Source organism: Talpa europaea, assembly GCF_964194135.1.
Source record: "Talpa europaea genome assembly, chromosome: 12".
NCBI classification, from domain to species: Eukaryota; Metazoa; Chordata; class Mammalia; order Eulipotyphla; family Talpidae; genus Talpa; species Talpa europaea.
Window position 1 is genome coordinate 53,005,810 of NC_140079.1, and position 14,872 is coordinate 53,020,681.

Sequence of the window (14,872 nt, forward strand, 5' to 3'; positions counted from 1 at the left end):
TATTCTATAATACAAAAGTATTGTTATTTAACACTCTGCAAAGAGTTAACCAGTTTGTAACAATCAGTAATTCTCAAGTGATGATGCCACGTGAAGCCAAAATAGCATCCACATAACCTCATTTTAAAAGGTACTTAGGGGCTTCCCTGGTGGCGCAAGGGGTCAAGACGCTGTGCAACCTATGAAACTATCCACAGCCACTGCGGCACAAATTTGATCCCCGGCCAGGGAGCTACCCACATGGCATTGCAGACCTCTCCTGACTCACCCACTGCTCCCCTCAGCGGTGTGTTTCAGTCAATCTGCCTGTTCTGTTCCCTACTCTGTCTCTGGTGAATCCTCTCAGCCCCCAGGTCTCTGGCCTGTACCCCAGTTCTTATATGCATAAACAAACAAAACTTTAAAAAAAAGTAAAAAAAATAAAAGGTACTTTGTAGACGGTAACTGGTAGCAAACATGCCAACATCAACAATTTCTGATTTCATTCTTTCCACAATCTCAATATTGGAAGCCAGATTTCCTCTAGTACACTTAAATGGTGACATTTATGTATTAAATTCACTGGAGGACAGAGAGAGAGAGGATGTGTAAAGGGTTAAAAAAGTTGTCCGTCTTTACTCAAGAGTGAGTCACACCTCTCAAAACGAGCTCGGCTGCAGAGGTGAAAGCAGAATCCAGGCCGCACACGGCCCGCTCGTCCTTTCCGCTGCTCGAGGTTTGTTTTGGATGCCCACACCGTAGCGTAGTTGGTCATGTTGTTGTGAGCAGTGAACAACTTCACTTTCTGCCTAAATAGAAAAAGAGAGGTAAGTTCTAAAACTCACAGGTAGTAAGTTGTAAGACCGCCAGCACATAACTCTTACACTCACTGAGTGGTGGCTGCTTTCCAGATAACCACACCTACTGTGATGTCTATTTGTAACCAATACCAATAAAAACCAGTAACTTGATTCCCACTCTTCAGCTGTCAATCTACTGAAAGGCAGCAGAATACATTCATTTTCTTCATCTAAAATAAGTATATTAATATACTCATTAATATAAAATGAGCATATTAATATATATAAGGGGCCTCCCCTGTGGCGCAGTGGTTGAGCATTGGGCTGCGAAGCTTCCCGCAGCCTCTGCAGCGCCGGCTCAATCCCCGGCTGCTCCCCGGCCACAGGAGGAGGGTCCCACATGGCGCGCAGACCTCTCCTGCCGCCCGCTGCTCCCCTCAGCAGTGTACTTCGGTCCTTCTGCCTGCTCTGCTCTCCCCTCTGACTCTGGTGAATTCTCTCACCCTCCCACGCTTCTGACTGTACCCAGTGCTTGTATAAATAAATAAAAATAAAATTAAAAAAAAAGTATATTATTACCTAACTCACAGGGATCCTATTTATAAACACTGACTGAATGAATGAATGTGAAGCATTTAAAGACCATGAGACACACACATATAAGTAGGTAATAATTATTCAAGCCAACTGTATCCCAAAGCTTAATTTTTAGGCTAAAAGTTATGTAGTGACCAGAAAATGTGGATAACCTCAAGAAACAGTGCCTGCATAAATCTTTTGAAACCCTAAGCAGTTTCAGAATCCTTCAATGTCACGTACAGGCAGAAGTCTGAGATGATTTGGATTGCACAACAGAGCTGCGTGCTTTGCACCATTCCCTAAAGTAGGAATTGCCAGGAGAGACTTGAGAGACTATATAAAGAGAGGTCAGTTATGGGGCACAAACAGCGATATACCAAGTTTTGACTTTTTTTGTCTTGTGTATCAATTACCATAAGGTTACTTATCTACATATAAGCTCTTGCCTATGTTTATTTCCCAGGCTCATTCCACACCCAATAGGAAGGCTTTTAATTCTTGAATGAGTGTTCAACAGGTAGGATGTTTATTATGTGACATATATTGGTCATCTTTCTACACCAAACAGCATGCTATGGTATGGCAGTGGTCAGTGGAAACACCCACTGGAAATGAGCAAAGCACCAGCAGTGACTACAGTGGGAAACAGTCACTTTCTATGATGATTCACTGATTTGTGATGATCAATACAGAGGATTACTAATCAACATTAGTCGTGTGTGTGTGTGTGTGTACATGCACAGTAATTTTGATGGTAGAACACATAAGTTTAAAAATAAGTGCTTTCTGGGGCCTCCCCAGTGGCGCAGCGGTTGAGCGCTGGGTTGCGAAGCTGCCCGCAGCCTCTGCAGCCCCGGTTCAATGCCCAGCTGCTCCCCAGCCACCAGAGGAGGGTCCCACATGGTGCGCAGACCTCTCCTGCCGCCCGCTGCTCCCCTCAGCAGTGTACTTCGGTCCTTCTGCCTGCTCTGCTCCCTGCTCTGGCTCTGGTGAATTCTCTCACCCTCCCGTGCTTCTGACTGTACCCAGTGCTTGCACAAATAAATAAATAAATAAATAAATAAATAAATCTTTAAAAAAAAAAGTGCTTTCTATTATTCCATTAACTGATAAGCAATAGGGCAGTCTAAAGATTTATTCTAGGCAAATAGGTTCCTTGGGAACTTACTTGCAAGAGTCAATGACATAAACAACATCATTTATGGTAATGCTTGTCTCAGCAATATTTGTGGACAAAATAACCTGTGGAGAAATGAAGTAAGAAAAATTAACTTCAGGAAACATTCTCCTGCTAAGTATTCAAAAGGAAAGATTTGCTTCTGTACTCGTAAGGGAATTAACGACATCTTTAAAAACATCATTGACTAATGAAAAAACCTACATTCAGGAAGAAGACCCCCTTTTTCCTTCTTAATTTAGATGGATTACACATTTTTTGATAGCTCTTTGAAGATCTGTAACATTTACTTAATATCTATGTCACGTCCAACTTTGTAATGGTATTTACCTTGGTTACTCCAACTGGCACTGGATCAAACACTTTGCGCTGTTCCTCCCGAGGAATCTGAGAATGCAGAGGTAGAATCTGATACCTGTGGCTTCCTATAACAATAAGGAGAAGTTAAGATCTAAAAATAGAAGCTTACTTTAAAACTGTAATATGTATTCTAATTGCAAAATTAACACAGCACTAAATTTTGTTTTCATGTACGGCTAGGGAATAAACAAAAATATTTACTTTCACCCTCAAATATGTGAGAATTCAAAGACTCATACCAAAATGTGGATTCATTTCTAAATGCTTCTGCATAGTATATATCAAATTCCAGCCAGGCAGAAAAACCAACACAGCTCCAGGAACATTAAGGGTCTCGATGTACTTAAGTAGTGCCTCAATAAGTTCAAAGGGAGTTTCCTTTTCATTCAGCTGAGCCATGCTCATCCTTGTTTCTGGACCATATTCATCACCACAAATCAGGTTGCAATTTGCCTGCCAAAAATAGGGAGACAAATTTTGGGTTGTCTCAATTACCACACCTTATAAGTATTACAGATTTGTTTTTAAAATAACACCTAATGTCCTTATTGATCTCACTGATTCATCAGTCATATACTGGCATACAGGAGACATTAAATTTCTAAAAATTTTGGACCTATTGTAAAGTAACACACTGAATTTCTCAACAGACCAGTAGTTTCCACAGGACATGTCTAAAAATCAAATACTAACTCTAATAAACTTTCTAATTTACTATTCATTTACATCCTCAAGTATTCTGATTAAAAACATCCAATCTCAGGTTATCTTCTCTCAAATTCTGCACTGCTCACTTAGTACTCAGATGTTTAAATGTCCAAATGCAAGATGCATTTTACATTACCATTGGATCAAGACTCAAGTACTACAAAATGTCACTTTCCCCTCCTATTTATTCTGAAATCTTTTATTATTCCCTAGTTTTGTACACTCTCCACCTGACAAAGTAATCACCAAATAATCTCTTTAATCTAGAATCAAACTGCTGCTCCTCAAGCTGCACTGTACACATGGATCACCTGGAGATCTTGTTAAGTGTAGATTCTGATTTAATAGATCTGAGGTGGGAACCAAGATTCTACCATTCTCAGGTGTAGTGGTTTATGAAAAACACTTTGAGCAACAAAGTCTTATAAAATGGATTTATCTATCATACTCTGGGGCATCTTGTCAGGTTGCATAAATCTTTCATGTTTTAAATGGAATTATCTTTAACCACATGTGGTCTTTAAACATCTTACTTTCCTCTTCTTTTTTGTTTAACTTTATGCCAGAAATGCTTTAACTCATGGTATGAAGAAGAGTGAATTCTTTGGAGTGAAATACATCAACTGTTTTTTTAGTCAATTTTCAAAGATATTTGCTATAATGCTAATTCACTGCATGCTTTTACTCAAATTACTCTTTTCTGCAATAACAATTTTCCTATAATGAAAATTTTTCATAGGATTCACTTACATCATCATCCTCACCACCATCATCCTCCTTATCCTTCTTCTTCTTGTCTTTTGGTGGAGGAATAAATTGGGTCATCTGAATACAGTCTTCCAAAAAATATTCTGCCAAAATAACCCAGACAATACATTCAGAAAGAAAGGGTCTTTAAAATTCACAGTTCAAAAGTACTTAATATTAATCTGATTCTTCACAAGTGCTTAGAAACTGCATTGTCGATAATGTGTTTTCCAATCAAATTAAGTGCTCCCATCCCTTGGATCCTGAAGGAGGATGAGGTCTCTCTTAATTTGTTCCCCCAAGTCTATTATAATCTTCTACATGCAGTATCCAAAAATTTATGGAATGCCTACTGTACACATGCAAAATATTGAACAGTCCCAACGGGTGGGTGATACAGGAACAGAAATTAAGTCAACAGTAACATATTGTCATCCTTCTTCTATCAGAACAAACATGTAAGATAGGCTCCTTTCAAGTTATTCTGAAAAGGACTTCAATGTAAGGATCAGAACATCCACTGATCAATTAGGCCCGTTCTCTGACAGGCACAAAAGTGTCTCATAATTTCTAAACACTTCCCCTTCTCTGCCCTAAGAACAGCCACAGAGCCATTCCATCACAATGTAGCAAGAGTACATGCTATCAACATGACTTATCACAGGTAATGTTAAACTTGAAGTCCAAACTTAGACTGTATTTGTCAAGTTTTTCCATTGCAAACTCTGCCCCCATTCCTTCCGTTCTATTCTTTGGAAGCAAATCAATAAGCATAGTCCACTCAAGGGGCAGGGAGCTAAGCCTCTGTATTTTGAGGCAGGAGAATCTTCTAAAACTTTTTGAAATTCTTTCATATGAGAGATTTACCTTTATTACCCACATATTTATTCAATCACTATAGATATTCATGGGTATTTTATTATATTAGGGTTATAATCCAATATTGTATTTTTGGTTTTGCTCTAACTATTCTAGCTTTTTCCATTGAGAGCTCTTTCAAGTTGGCTCCCAGTGGCTCTTTGTCCCCAACAGTCTATGTGTGTGTGTTTTTAAGTACATCCTTACTGTCTAGCACTACAAGTTGTTCCAGGCTTTTCTTATATATTTCCAGCCTCAGCAATTAGAAGCAGCCTTTTCTCCAAGGACATCTGATACCTTTAACTGGAGAATGGTATTAAAAATAAGATTTGGTGCTGTGCATGCTCCTTCTCACTGAAGTATCAGTGCTCTGGATGTGCTTAGCAGACAGAGCTAGGAAATCTAAGTATACTAACTCATGCTTCCATACAATATCTGTAATTATTTCTGTATCTCGCCATTTGATCTAAACAAATGTATCAATCTGTTCGTATCTAAGCATTAGATCTTGCTGATGAAGTCTCAGTCAAGTCTTCATTTTATCTATAACCTTTCATTCTAACAACCAACTTGACTCCCACCATCTGCCATCCATTTACTTATATTTTCAATCCAAATATACATGTAAAGCAACTTTAAAACTGTTAACCTGTATACTTTGAGATACAACTGTAGTGACTTTTATTTCAGAGCTACCGTTACTTCTGAATATCAAAAATTAGCACCCTAACACAGTCATTCATCATTTTACACCCACACTGCAATTTCATCTTGTTTTTATGCCCTCAATTAGACTAATTCATTCTTTTAACCAAGCCATCAGATGACTATCCTAGAAAAAGGTGATGACAAAACCTCCCAGAGAAAATAAAAAGGCTCCTGACTATCAGAAATACTTGATTTTGAAGTACTTGTCTCAATCTCATTTCAAAGCCTGCCACCTCGGGCTCCAAGGATTTTCTTGTTAATTTGATATTAACTGCTTAAACTTTTAACAGTATTTCTCATGAACACCTGCAGGCCAAATTTATTTATATTTGACTATATAATCTTGTAAGTTAAGTGTGGCTATAAGTAAAAGCCAGCACAAAATACTACCTGATCTCGCTCCTCAAACTGCAGTCACCACACTTCATGACTAAAACTCCAAAATGCTATGTCTGACATTCTGAATCTTGCCTGTATTTTAAATATCCTTTAAACTGTTACTCTATTCTCCAGGATTAAGAAAATCCAACACTACTGCATAGAAGATGTTCACCCTCCCACACCACCTCCCACAACGTTCACCTTGAACTGGATATGTTCTCCCATAAACTTCAATGATGGGGCAATTGAAGAAATATTCACAGAACATGCTGGTATCAATGGTAGCAGACATGAGAACAATGCGAACTTCAGGGTAAGCCTGAACTACATCACGCAGCACTACCAAAAGGAAGTCAGTCTACAAAAGAAAAAAAGGTACATAAAAGTTTACTAATGAGATATACCGAAAAGATTTAGTGACATCAGTGAAATTCAGTTTCTTAGGTGACTTATGGAAGTTTAAGATAAGGGGTTACAGTTGGATGTATTAACAGTATTTTTAAGAATAGTTGGAGCTGTGGGGATTAAAAATGAATGCTACCTGGGTAGAGGAAGAAAAAAAAAAACATTAATGAGAGCAGAGAATTCATCTCAAGCTTTTTGCTGAAATTTCTAAAAAAAAAAAAAAGAAGCCATGAACCGAAAGTTCTAATCACCTTCAAAGCTAATCTTAAGAATATTGAAAAGGTCAGATTTGTTCAAACAAACAAAATAATGGCCAAGACATTTACTATTTAATAATATGAAGAATCGGGCCTCCCCTGGTGGTGCAGCGGTTGAGCACTGGGCTGCGAAGCTGCCTGCAGCCTCTGCAATGCCCGGTTCGATCCCCGGCCACCGGTGAGGGTCCCACATGGCGTGACAGAGCTCTCCTGTGTGCCCACTGTTCCCCTCAGCAGTGTATTTCATCAGTCTACCTGTTCTGTTCCCTGCTCTGGTGAATCCTCTCACCCTCCCATGCTTCTGATTGTACCCAGTGCTTGTATAAATAAATCAATCTTAAAAAAAAAAAAAATGAAGAATCCATCAAACCACCAAATACAAAGCCTAGAACTTTGACAAGACTTCTCTAGATATAAGGTCCACCCCCTTTTCACTCTTCATCTCCCTAAAGAAAACTATTATTCTGAATCTATCATTCCTTGTCACACAGATTTCATTTCTTCTATAGTTACCTAAAATGTGCAGACATGTGTGTAAAATTTACTTTATGGGAGTAAAGTAAATACTATAGAACTGCTAAGATCCATCCATGTATATCACTACAGTTATCCAGATGACAGTTTAATATCCCAGAGTGTGATTATATCAATTAATTTGCCTGTGGGTATCTGGCAGTGCAAACTGCAGGTAGACTCTGTAAGTATCTAGGTTGTTCCCAGAGTTTTCACTAATATGGACAACACTTCCCGCTACCATGAACGCTCATTTTTTCTCCATGACTAATGCTGTACATAAAACAAGTTTCCATGGCTAAGTGTGGGTATGAACCTATCAATATGTCAATATTAAGCTTCAGGAGATAATGCTAAGCTATTTTTGTAAGTGGTTTGCTCAACTCATATACCCCCATAAATAACGAATAAGTGATTCTGCTACTCCGCATTCTCCAATACTTGGTATCCTTACTTAAGTTTTATTAAAGTGACATAAGCAGTACATTTTTAGTGTCTTGATCTGTACTTCCAGATTCACACTTCCTCACATTTACTGGTCAAATATGCATCTTTAGGAGGTATTTACAATTTCTGTACTAATTCTCTTGGCAATATTAGAATCTTAACTTATGGTTTTCCTTAAAGCGTGTTTTGAGTGAACAAATAATCTTAATTTAAAAAAAGACAAATATACCTATCTTTTATTTCGGGGCTAGCACATTTTGTGTTTTAAGAACCCCCTTCTATAATGTCTAGAACATGTCTTGATACAGTAGCCATGGGGTTACATGTAACTACTGAGCAAAGGAAATACATGCAATCCATATTAAGATGTGCTGTGTGTGTAAAATACACACTAGATTTTGAAGAGATTATATGTAAAAAAGAATCCAAATTATTAGTATAGTTTTAAACTGACTGCATGCTCAAAATATTTTAGATATAAATAAAATATATCGAAATCTTTACCTTTTCATTTCACCTTTTAAAATGTGTTACTAGAAAATTAAAAATTACATATGTGGCTCACACTATATTTCTATTATATGGGCAGTACTAATTAGGTATTTACATATACATTGTAAAAAATGTAGCATTTTGAAAATGCTCTGGCATTTAAGTCCTTAATTTTCCTGGAGTTTATTTTTGCATTTGGTTACGAAGATTCCAAATTCAACTATTTCCTTATAGATGACCATTTGTTTTCAACTCCATTACTATTGATTTGGCATGCCATCACTCTTGTGTAATGCCATTAAGCTGCATACCACACAGAATCTGCTCCTGCACTTAGCACCATTCCATTGGCCAAGCTATCAACCCATGACTGCCTCAATTATTACAGCTTTTAAGTCTTGATATCTATAAAGCAAAACCCTCCATTCTGCTCTTCTTCAGAAATCCTAATTATTTTTTTTTTGCCACAAATCTTCCCTATAAGTATTAAGTATGAGCAATCTATTAAATTCTGTGAAAAACCTTGATTAGAATTGAATTCAAACTATGGATCAACTTGGGGAAAATTGTGATCTACATAATAAGCCCTCCTAGCCACGAACATGAACTGCTCTTTTTAAAAAAATATTTTGTGATAAAGTGCTACTTTTTTCTATAGAGGTTCTGTGTGTCTTTTTCTTGGACTTAACTCTTAAGTTCTTGACAGCCTAGCCACTGTAATGGTTATATTTTTTTCAGTTGTCCTCCAGTTGTTTTCTTATACATGACTTTTGCACATTAACCTTTTATTCAGTTACAGTTAAATTTTCCTACTCTCCCATCTCTACAGTAATTGGTCTGTAAAGAGTTTCTCTGTTTCCCACATAAAATGACATTTAGATATGCTTCATCAGAAAAAGAACATAAAAAGTTTCTGGAAAGGCATTTTTCCATTTTGTCTACCATTCCAGATGGTTAGTCTAAAGACTTGACAATCTTTCAAGGAAGATTTTAAAAGAAAAATAATGATGATTCATGGTATCAGTAAAACTTGGAATAATTTACACTCAGAACATTGTACAGTATCATGCAAGTAAAGACAAGACTGAAACACTTTAATGTTGATAAAGTTAACTAGGAGGAGAACATCAAAGAGTCTTTAAGAGACTGCGAAAGACAAAAATAGCAAAATTTTATCCTGATTTAAAAATCATCTGATAAAACACTCAAACTTTTTTTCTTTAGCTCTATCACAGAGGTCAAAGTTTGCTAAAAGTAAAGATGAGTAATAACCACCATAAAATTATTTTCAGAAGAAGAGGGTCTTCAGTTATTTTCAAAAGAAGAGGGTCTTCAGTTTTGAGTAAAGCAGCTTGGTAACAGTCAAATGACATACTGTCTATATAGTAACACTTTTACTTGGGTATGTAAGATAGTAGCATGAAAACAAATCATTACTTTTAGGTATCAGTCTTCAAATTTTACAATTAAATAATAATTCTATGCAAGTTTAACCAAGATCAAAAGAGGGAAGGGTGTGAAATAAATTCTAGTTTCCTAATTTGGGCATGATAGTAATTATCATTTACATTTGAAAAGATAAAGCCGCAAACATCCAAACTGAAACTGTATTCAATTATATTTTATTAAAAATAAAATTTATCAAACTTCCAATTCAAAAAAATTAAAAGTATTAAAATTCTATCAAGCTGTTCATTATCATAAATCATTACTTCCACGGCTGAACTGTGCTAGTTCTTTATTGATCAATGCAATTATACCTGCTTTACAAGGTCTTTTAGTATTCTGTGAGTTTAACAAAAGGGGAAAAAAGTTGAATGGTTTTGCTAAAAAAAGATGGTTCATGGTTTTTGATAGAAGGTATAAGCTGTGGGAAAAGTTATTCTTGTTTATTAAGAATATTAGCATTAGTACCTTACTGTCACCCTCAAGTTACTTACATTAATGTCTCTTTCGTGTATTTCGTCTACAATTACATGACTGATTCCTCGAATGCCTGCTTCTAATTTTCTTAGGAGCACACCTTGAAAAGAAAATCAGAACAACTAGAGATGTGTTTCTAAGTTGATTAAAATGGGAGGTATAATAAAGTGCAAAGAAACAAATATCTAGACAACTATGCTTCTGCATCTGCTTTGGAAAGAAATACTTGTATATTTAATTATTAAAAAGGTGACAATGCAATTGGTTCAATGAAAAGAGTATTAAAAGAGGTACCTCTAGTAACTTAAGCTTATTTCTTTATCTCTAAGCTACAACTAGCAGGCATTTTACATTCCAATCGCCCAAAGTTCTATTAAAACAATTCTGAGACTGGCTCCTTGATTATTTCTAGCTATTCTGTGCTATGACCAAGTTCTTCTTAAGCAACACAATATAAACCCCAAATAAAAACCAAATAAAAACCAATACTGACCTACAGTACAAAACATTATACTGGCATGAGGGCGGGGAAGTATAGACTCAAATCGAACACTATAGCCACAGCTTTTCCCAGGTTCCTCTCCTCGCTCATAAGCAACCCGCTCTGCCACAGAAACAGCACTGATTCTCCTGGGCTGAGACAAGATAAAAGAAATGTTGATGTAAAAGCTACAGAATTACCATTATACTCACTTATTAGATTTATTAAATTATTTTAGCAAATCTGTTCCACTGCCAGTCCAGTGATTAAACAAACAACAAAGATATCTTTTGGAATTACTACTTGAATGTATATGGGAGACACTGAAAATAAATTTCTTCACCAATGGTCCAAACTTTTAATGATATTCAGAATGATTTTTCAGTAGGGTAGTGAGCAAAATATAGGTAAGGAGCTTGTTTTCATAACTGCCTGCCACAGTCAAGGCACATGTTTAGAAGATCACTTAACTGAGATATATGGGTATTAAGAAAGCACTATTCAATAAAAATCAGCTATTATGTGTTTTGCTTGCTTGACTACTCTAGTTCAGACTGTATTTTTACTGAATAGTAAGGTGATTAGAGATTATCAAGATTCAATGTAGATTCAAAGAGAAAGAACTCTGCTTTGTCTGATTCTAGGTCCAAAGACCTCCTGTAGCCAAGACAAAAAGAATTCCCTCCATGGTTTAGCTTCAGTGGAGGAAACGCCAGTTCTATTAATGTTTTTTAGTTTTCATGTTTAAGGATTCTGCCTCTTTCAGATCCTTGTGTGGCTACAAAGAGGAGTTGGTCAGAGATTTAGGCATAGTCTGGCCTCTGGGTATTTCACCTCTCAAATTCTGTCCAACCCAGACACCCACCTTATTAAGTTCGCTTGCACTTACCTGAGTTACTACAATATTACAATTTGCTGCTCGGTCATTCTGGATAAACTCATCTAGAATAAACTGAGGAACCTGTGTGGTTTTACCACATCCAGTTGCACCTCGGATAATGACAACTGAGTTTTGACTAATTGCTTCCAGGATTTCACTTTCAAAATTCTTCACAGGTAGTAACTCTCTCTCCTGTAAGATCTGTATTAGAAAAGTTATAACTTAGTACAATGTCTACCAATATATACATTAGGAGTAATTGCCATAATCTACCATTATAAAATGTGCCATGAATATGAAATATATGGAGAAATGTGTCATTTCTAGAAAAACTTAATTCCTTTCCTTAGAAACTTAGTACTCAAAATTTACTTTTTCATAAAGCATACATATCTCAATAGGACTGGCTCTTTTCACTAAATTTCTGAAAAACTTAGTGGTTTTGTCCTTATCTCTAGTTTCCTTCCTCCCTAAATATATCTCACATATATTCATGTCTTCTAATATTTTAACACTCTTTTAAAAACACTATAAAGATGAGTTATTACTCTACTTACTTACATTAAGAATTCCAGGCCCTTTACTCTAAACTACCCTCAAAGGTAACTAGGATTAGCAGTTTGGGATGTATCTTTGATCTACCTTCCTAGAAAAAGCAAACTTTATTCACTGTTCTGCCCATACCTAGGAAATTCTGAAGCCCTGTGCACCTATGTCTAAATATTTCAGACTTACTGCTTGCAAATCGTGATCCTGCTCCAGCTGGTATATTAATTCATTCTTGAGGTCCATGCTTATTTGTTCTGGAGTAGCCTGTAAAATGAGAACTAGTCAAATAAAAGCACATAAAACTCAGCTTCAAAGTGATGCCACTTTTTATGGAATTCCTAATCCAATGCATTTAAAAGTAAAACAAGATTTTGATCTAAAAACAATGGTGTACTCACATAAGCCAGGGGCCCCTCATCAATGTTGCTACTAGTCCAAGGATTCCAATTGGATTGTGGAGGTGACCAAGGAACCACACCCATTTGGTTTTGTCGCTGAGATGGTTCAAAGTGAGCTAATTTGCCAAGGTTGAGTGTAACGGGCATGGAAGGGTCATCAGGCTATTATTAAAAAAAAAAACAAACAAACAAAACAACAACAAAACCAATACCATTTGCTTGTCTGAATAGAAAGTTTTGATAGAAAGGTAAATTAAATAGCTGTATGCTTACTGGGGCCACAATCTCAAGATTTAGCTCCTGAACGATGTTTTGCAGCTGATGCTCTAAATCTTGGGCGAGGTTAACTTTGTAAGGCTCCACCTAGAGAAAAAGTATGACCATGAATAACAAGTAACATTGTGAGTCCTATTCAAATCTACTGTATCAGGGCTAAGAATATGGAGGCAACACCAAGTCTACGATATTCATAAAGCCAATAACAAGTCAGTTCTCTCTCGTGAAAGAATTACTTCAACGATGACTTATTCAGTGCCCACCATGAACACAGCCATCACACCAGACACAGATAAGATTCCTAGAAGTATAAATTTAAGTTAAAACTAAATCAAAACTAAACTGAATCCTACAATATCCCTCTGGATTATGAAGTCTGAAGACTCACTGTCTCTCCTTCTTTCTTCTTTGTAAGTCCAGAGTAAGGTTCAATCACTCCAAGATGGTAGAGCTGTCTGACAAGTGACAGGGCACAGGACTGTGCTGCCAATTTTTTATTGGATCCATGTTCACGTGCAAAAATTCCTACAATTCAATGTTTGAATTACCAAAAAGAATAAATCATCTGAATAAAGAAACAAACAACTAGGGACTTTGGGACAAAAGTCACCCTAAAATACTGACTTGCCATGGGCTCTACATACTTTCTCGCTCTTAATTGCTAACCAAAAGCAATTCCACAACAACTTATCAACTAAATGCCAACCATCTTAACTTTACACTGATACTAAGACATATACAAATAATTTTAAAAGGTAATATCCTATTTCAGCAAATTTACAATTAATATCATTTGGCATTTAAAATAGGGGAAGAAAACGTAGTTTAACCTCTGAAAAGCAAAAGGATCAAAAAGCACAGTTTTTATGTTTGTAAAGGACATAAAATAAGACCAAAATAATGTGTGATAGATATATCTGGTCCTTTACAGAAGTTTGCTATTTCCTATGGTAAATGAGTGGTTACAGAAAAAATACCGAATTTTTTTTTTATAAAACCAGAAGCAGGCTGTATTTGGCTAGAGGGCCACAGTTCAGGAATCCTGGCATTAAATTGAAGCTAGCAGTCACTCATGTCCTTAAGAAAATGCTACGGAAAGCTTCCTTTCTTCCACTATTACTCAGTTTTAGGAGAGATGACAAAAAGAAAGGAAGGGGCACAGGATAAAATAGCCAACTTAATTCTGATGCTCAGATCAATGATCTCACAGAAGTTCTACAGCTTTAATCCTTTCCCCTTAACAGTCAATCCACTAAAAATCCTTATTTTTAAATGTCTAGGATAAAAATTCAACATCATCTCCTAAAGACTCATTCAAAAGCCATTCATTAGGTTCTATTAAGAGACTTTCTCCTTATCTTTCAAGCATAATATACCACCTGCTTAAATTATGTTAAAAAAAAAAAAAAGGAACATAGGCATTATACCTGTGTTATTTCCTTTAAGAATAACAATCCTAATCTATTCCCTAAATGTTTCCTCAGGGTAACCAGTTCACTATTTCTTCTTCATTCCATGACTCCCAATTGCTACCCATCCACCTTTATGCATCTAATCCTATCACCTGATTTACTCCTTTCTAAATATTTAAATATCACCAATCATTTTTATGTAGAAAGATAAAAATATTTTTAAGTTCTTTGACACTGGTAGACCCCTCAGTAGCCTATTATAGCTTACTCTTCGATATATTACACTACAATGATCTTTTTTCCCCCACAAGCAAAGTGGACCTTCAATTTATATAATTACTAATACTCTAAAATACTTTAGAGACTATTATCACACACTTTCAATTAATAAAGGCTACATATTTGTGGTTCAATACTCAGTGTGAACATTACTCCACTATATAATACTCAGTTACCAGGGAAGCAGTAACACTTACTTCGGCCAAGCTGCTTGATATAAATGGTCATTTCTGCAATAAAGCTCCTGTAACAACATATGCAAA

General features: G+C 36.3%; 1 protein-coding gene across 1 annotated transcript in view; it reads right to left on the reverse strand.

Annotated features, from left to right (window-relative positions):
• DHX9 (DExH-box helicase 9) overlaps positions 1-14,872 on the reverse strand; it is a gene marked incomplete at both ends in the record, with an annotated part of 36,587 nt that overhangs the window by 8,875 nt on the left and 12,840 nt on the right. Inside the window, 14 exons of the mRNA XM_084251002.1 lie at positions 636-788; positions 2,527-2,600; positions 2,866-2,960; positions 3,135-3,348; positions 4,354-4,454; positions 6,499-6,655; positions 10,352-10,434; positions 10,828-10,969; positions 11,705-11,896; positions 12,431-12,508; positions 12,643-12,804; positions 12,916-13,005; positions 13,307-13,443; positions 14,807-14,853. Of these exons, the coding sequence (XP_084107128.1) occupies positions 636-788; positions 2,527-2,600; positions 2,866-2,960; positions 3,135-3,348; positions 4,354-4,454; positions 6,499-6,655; positions 10,352-10,434; positions 10,828-10,969; positions 11,705-11,896; positions 12,431-12,508; positions 12,643-12,804; positions 12,916-13,005; positions 13,307-13,443; positions 14,807-14,853 (1,725 nt within the window). The remainder of the gene's footprint in view (positions 1-635; positions 789-2,526; positions 2,601-2,865; positions 2,961-3,134; positions 3,349-4,353; positions 4,455-6,498; positions 6,656-10,351; positions 10,435-10,827; positions 10,970-11,704; positions 11,897-12,430; positions 12,509-12,642; positions 12,805-12,915; positions 13,006-13,306; positions 13,444-14,806; positions 14,854-14,872) is intronic.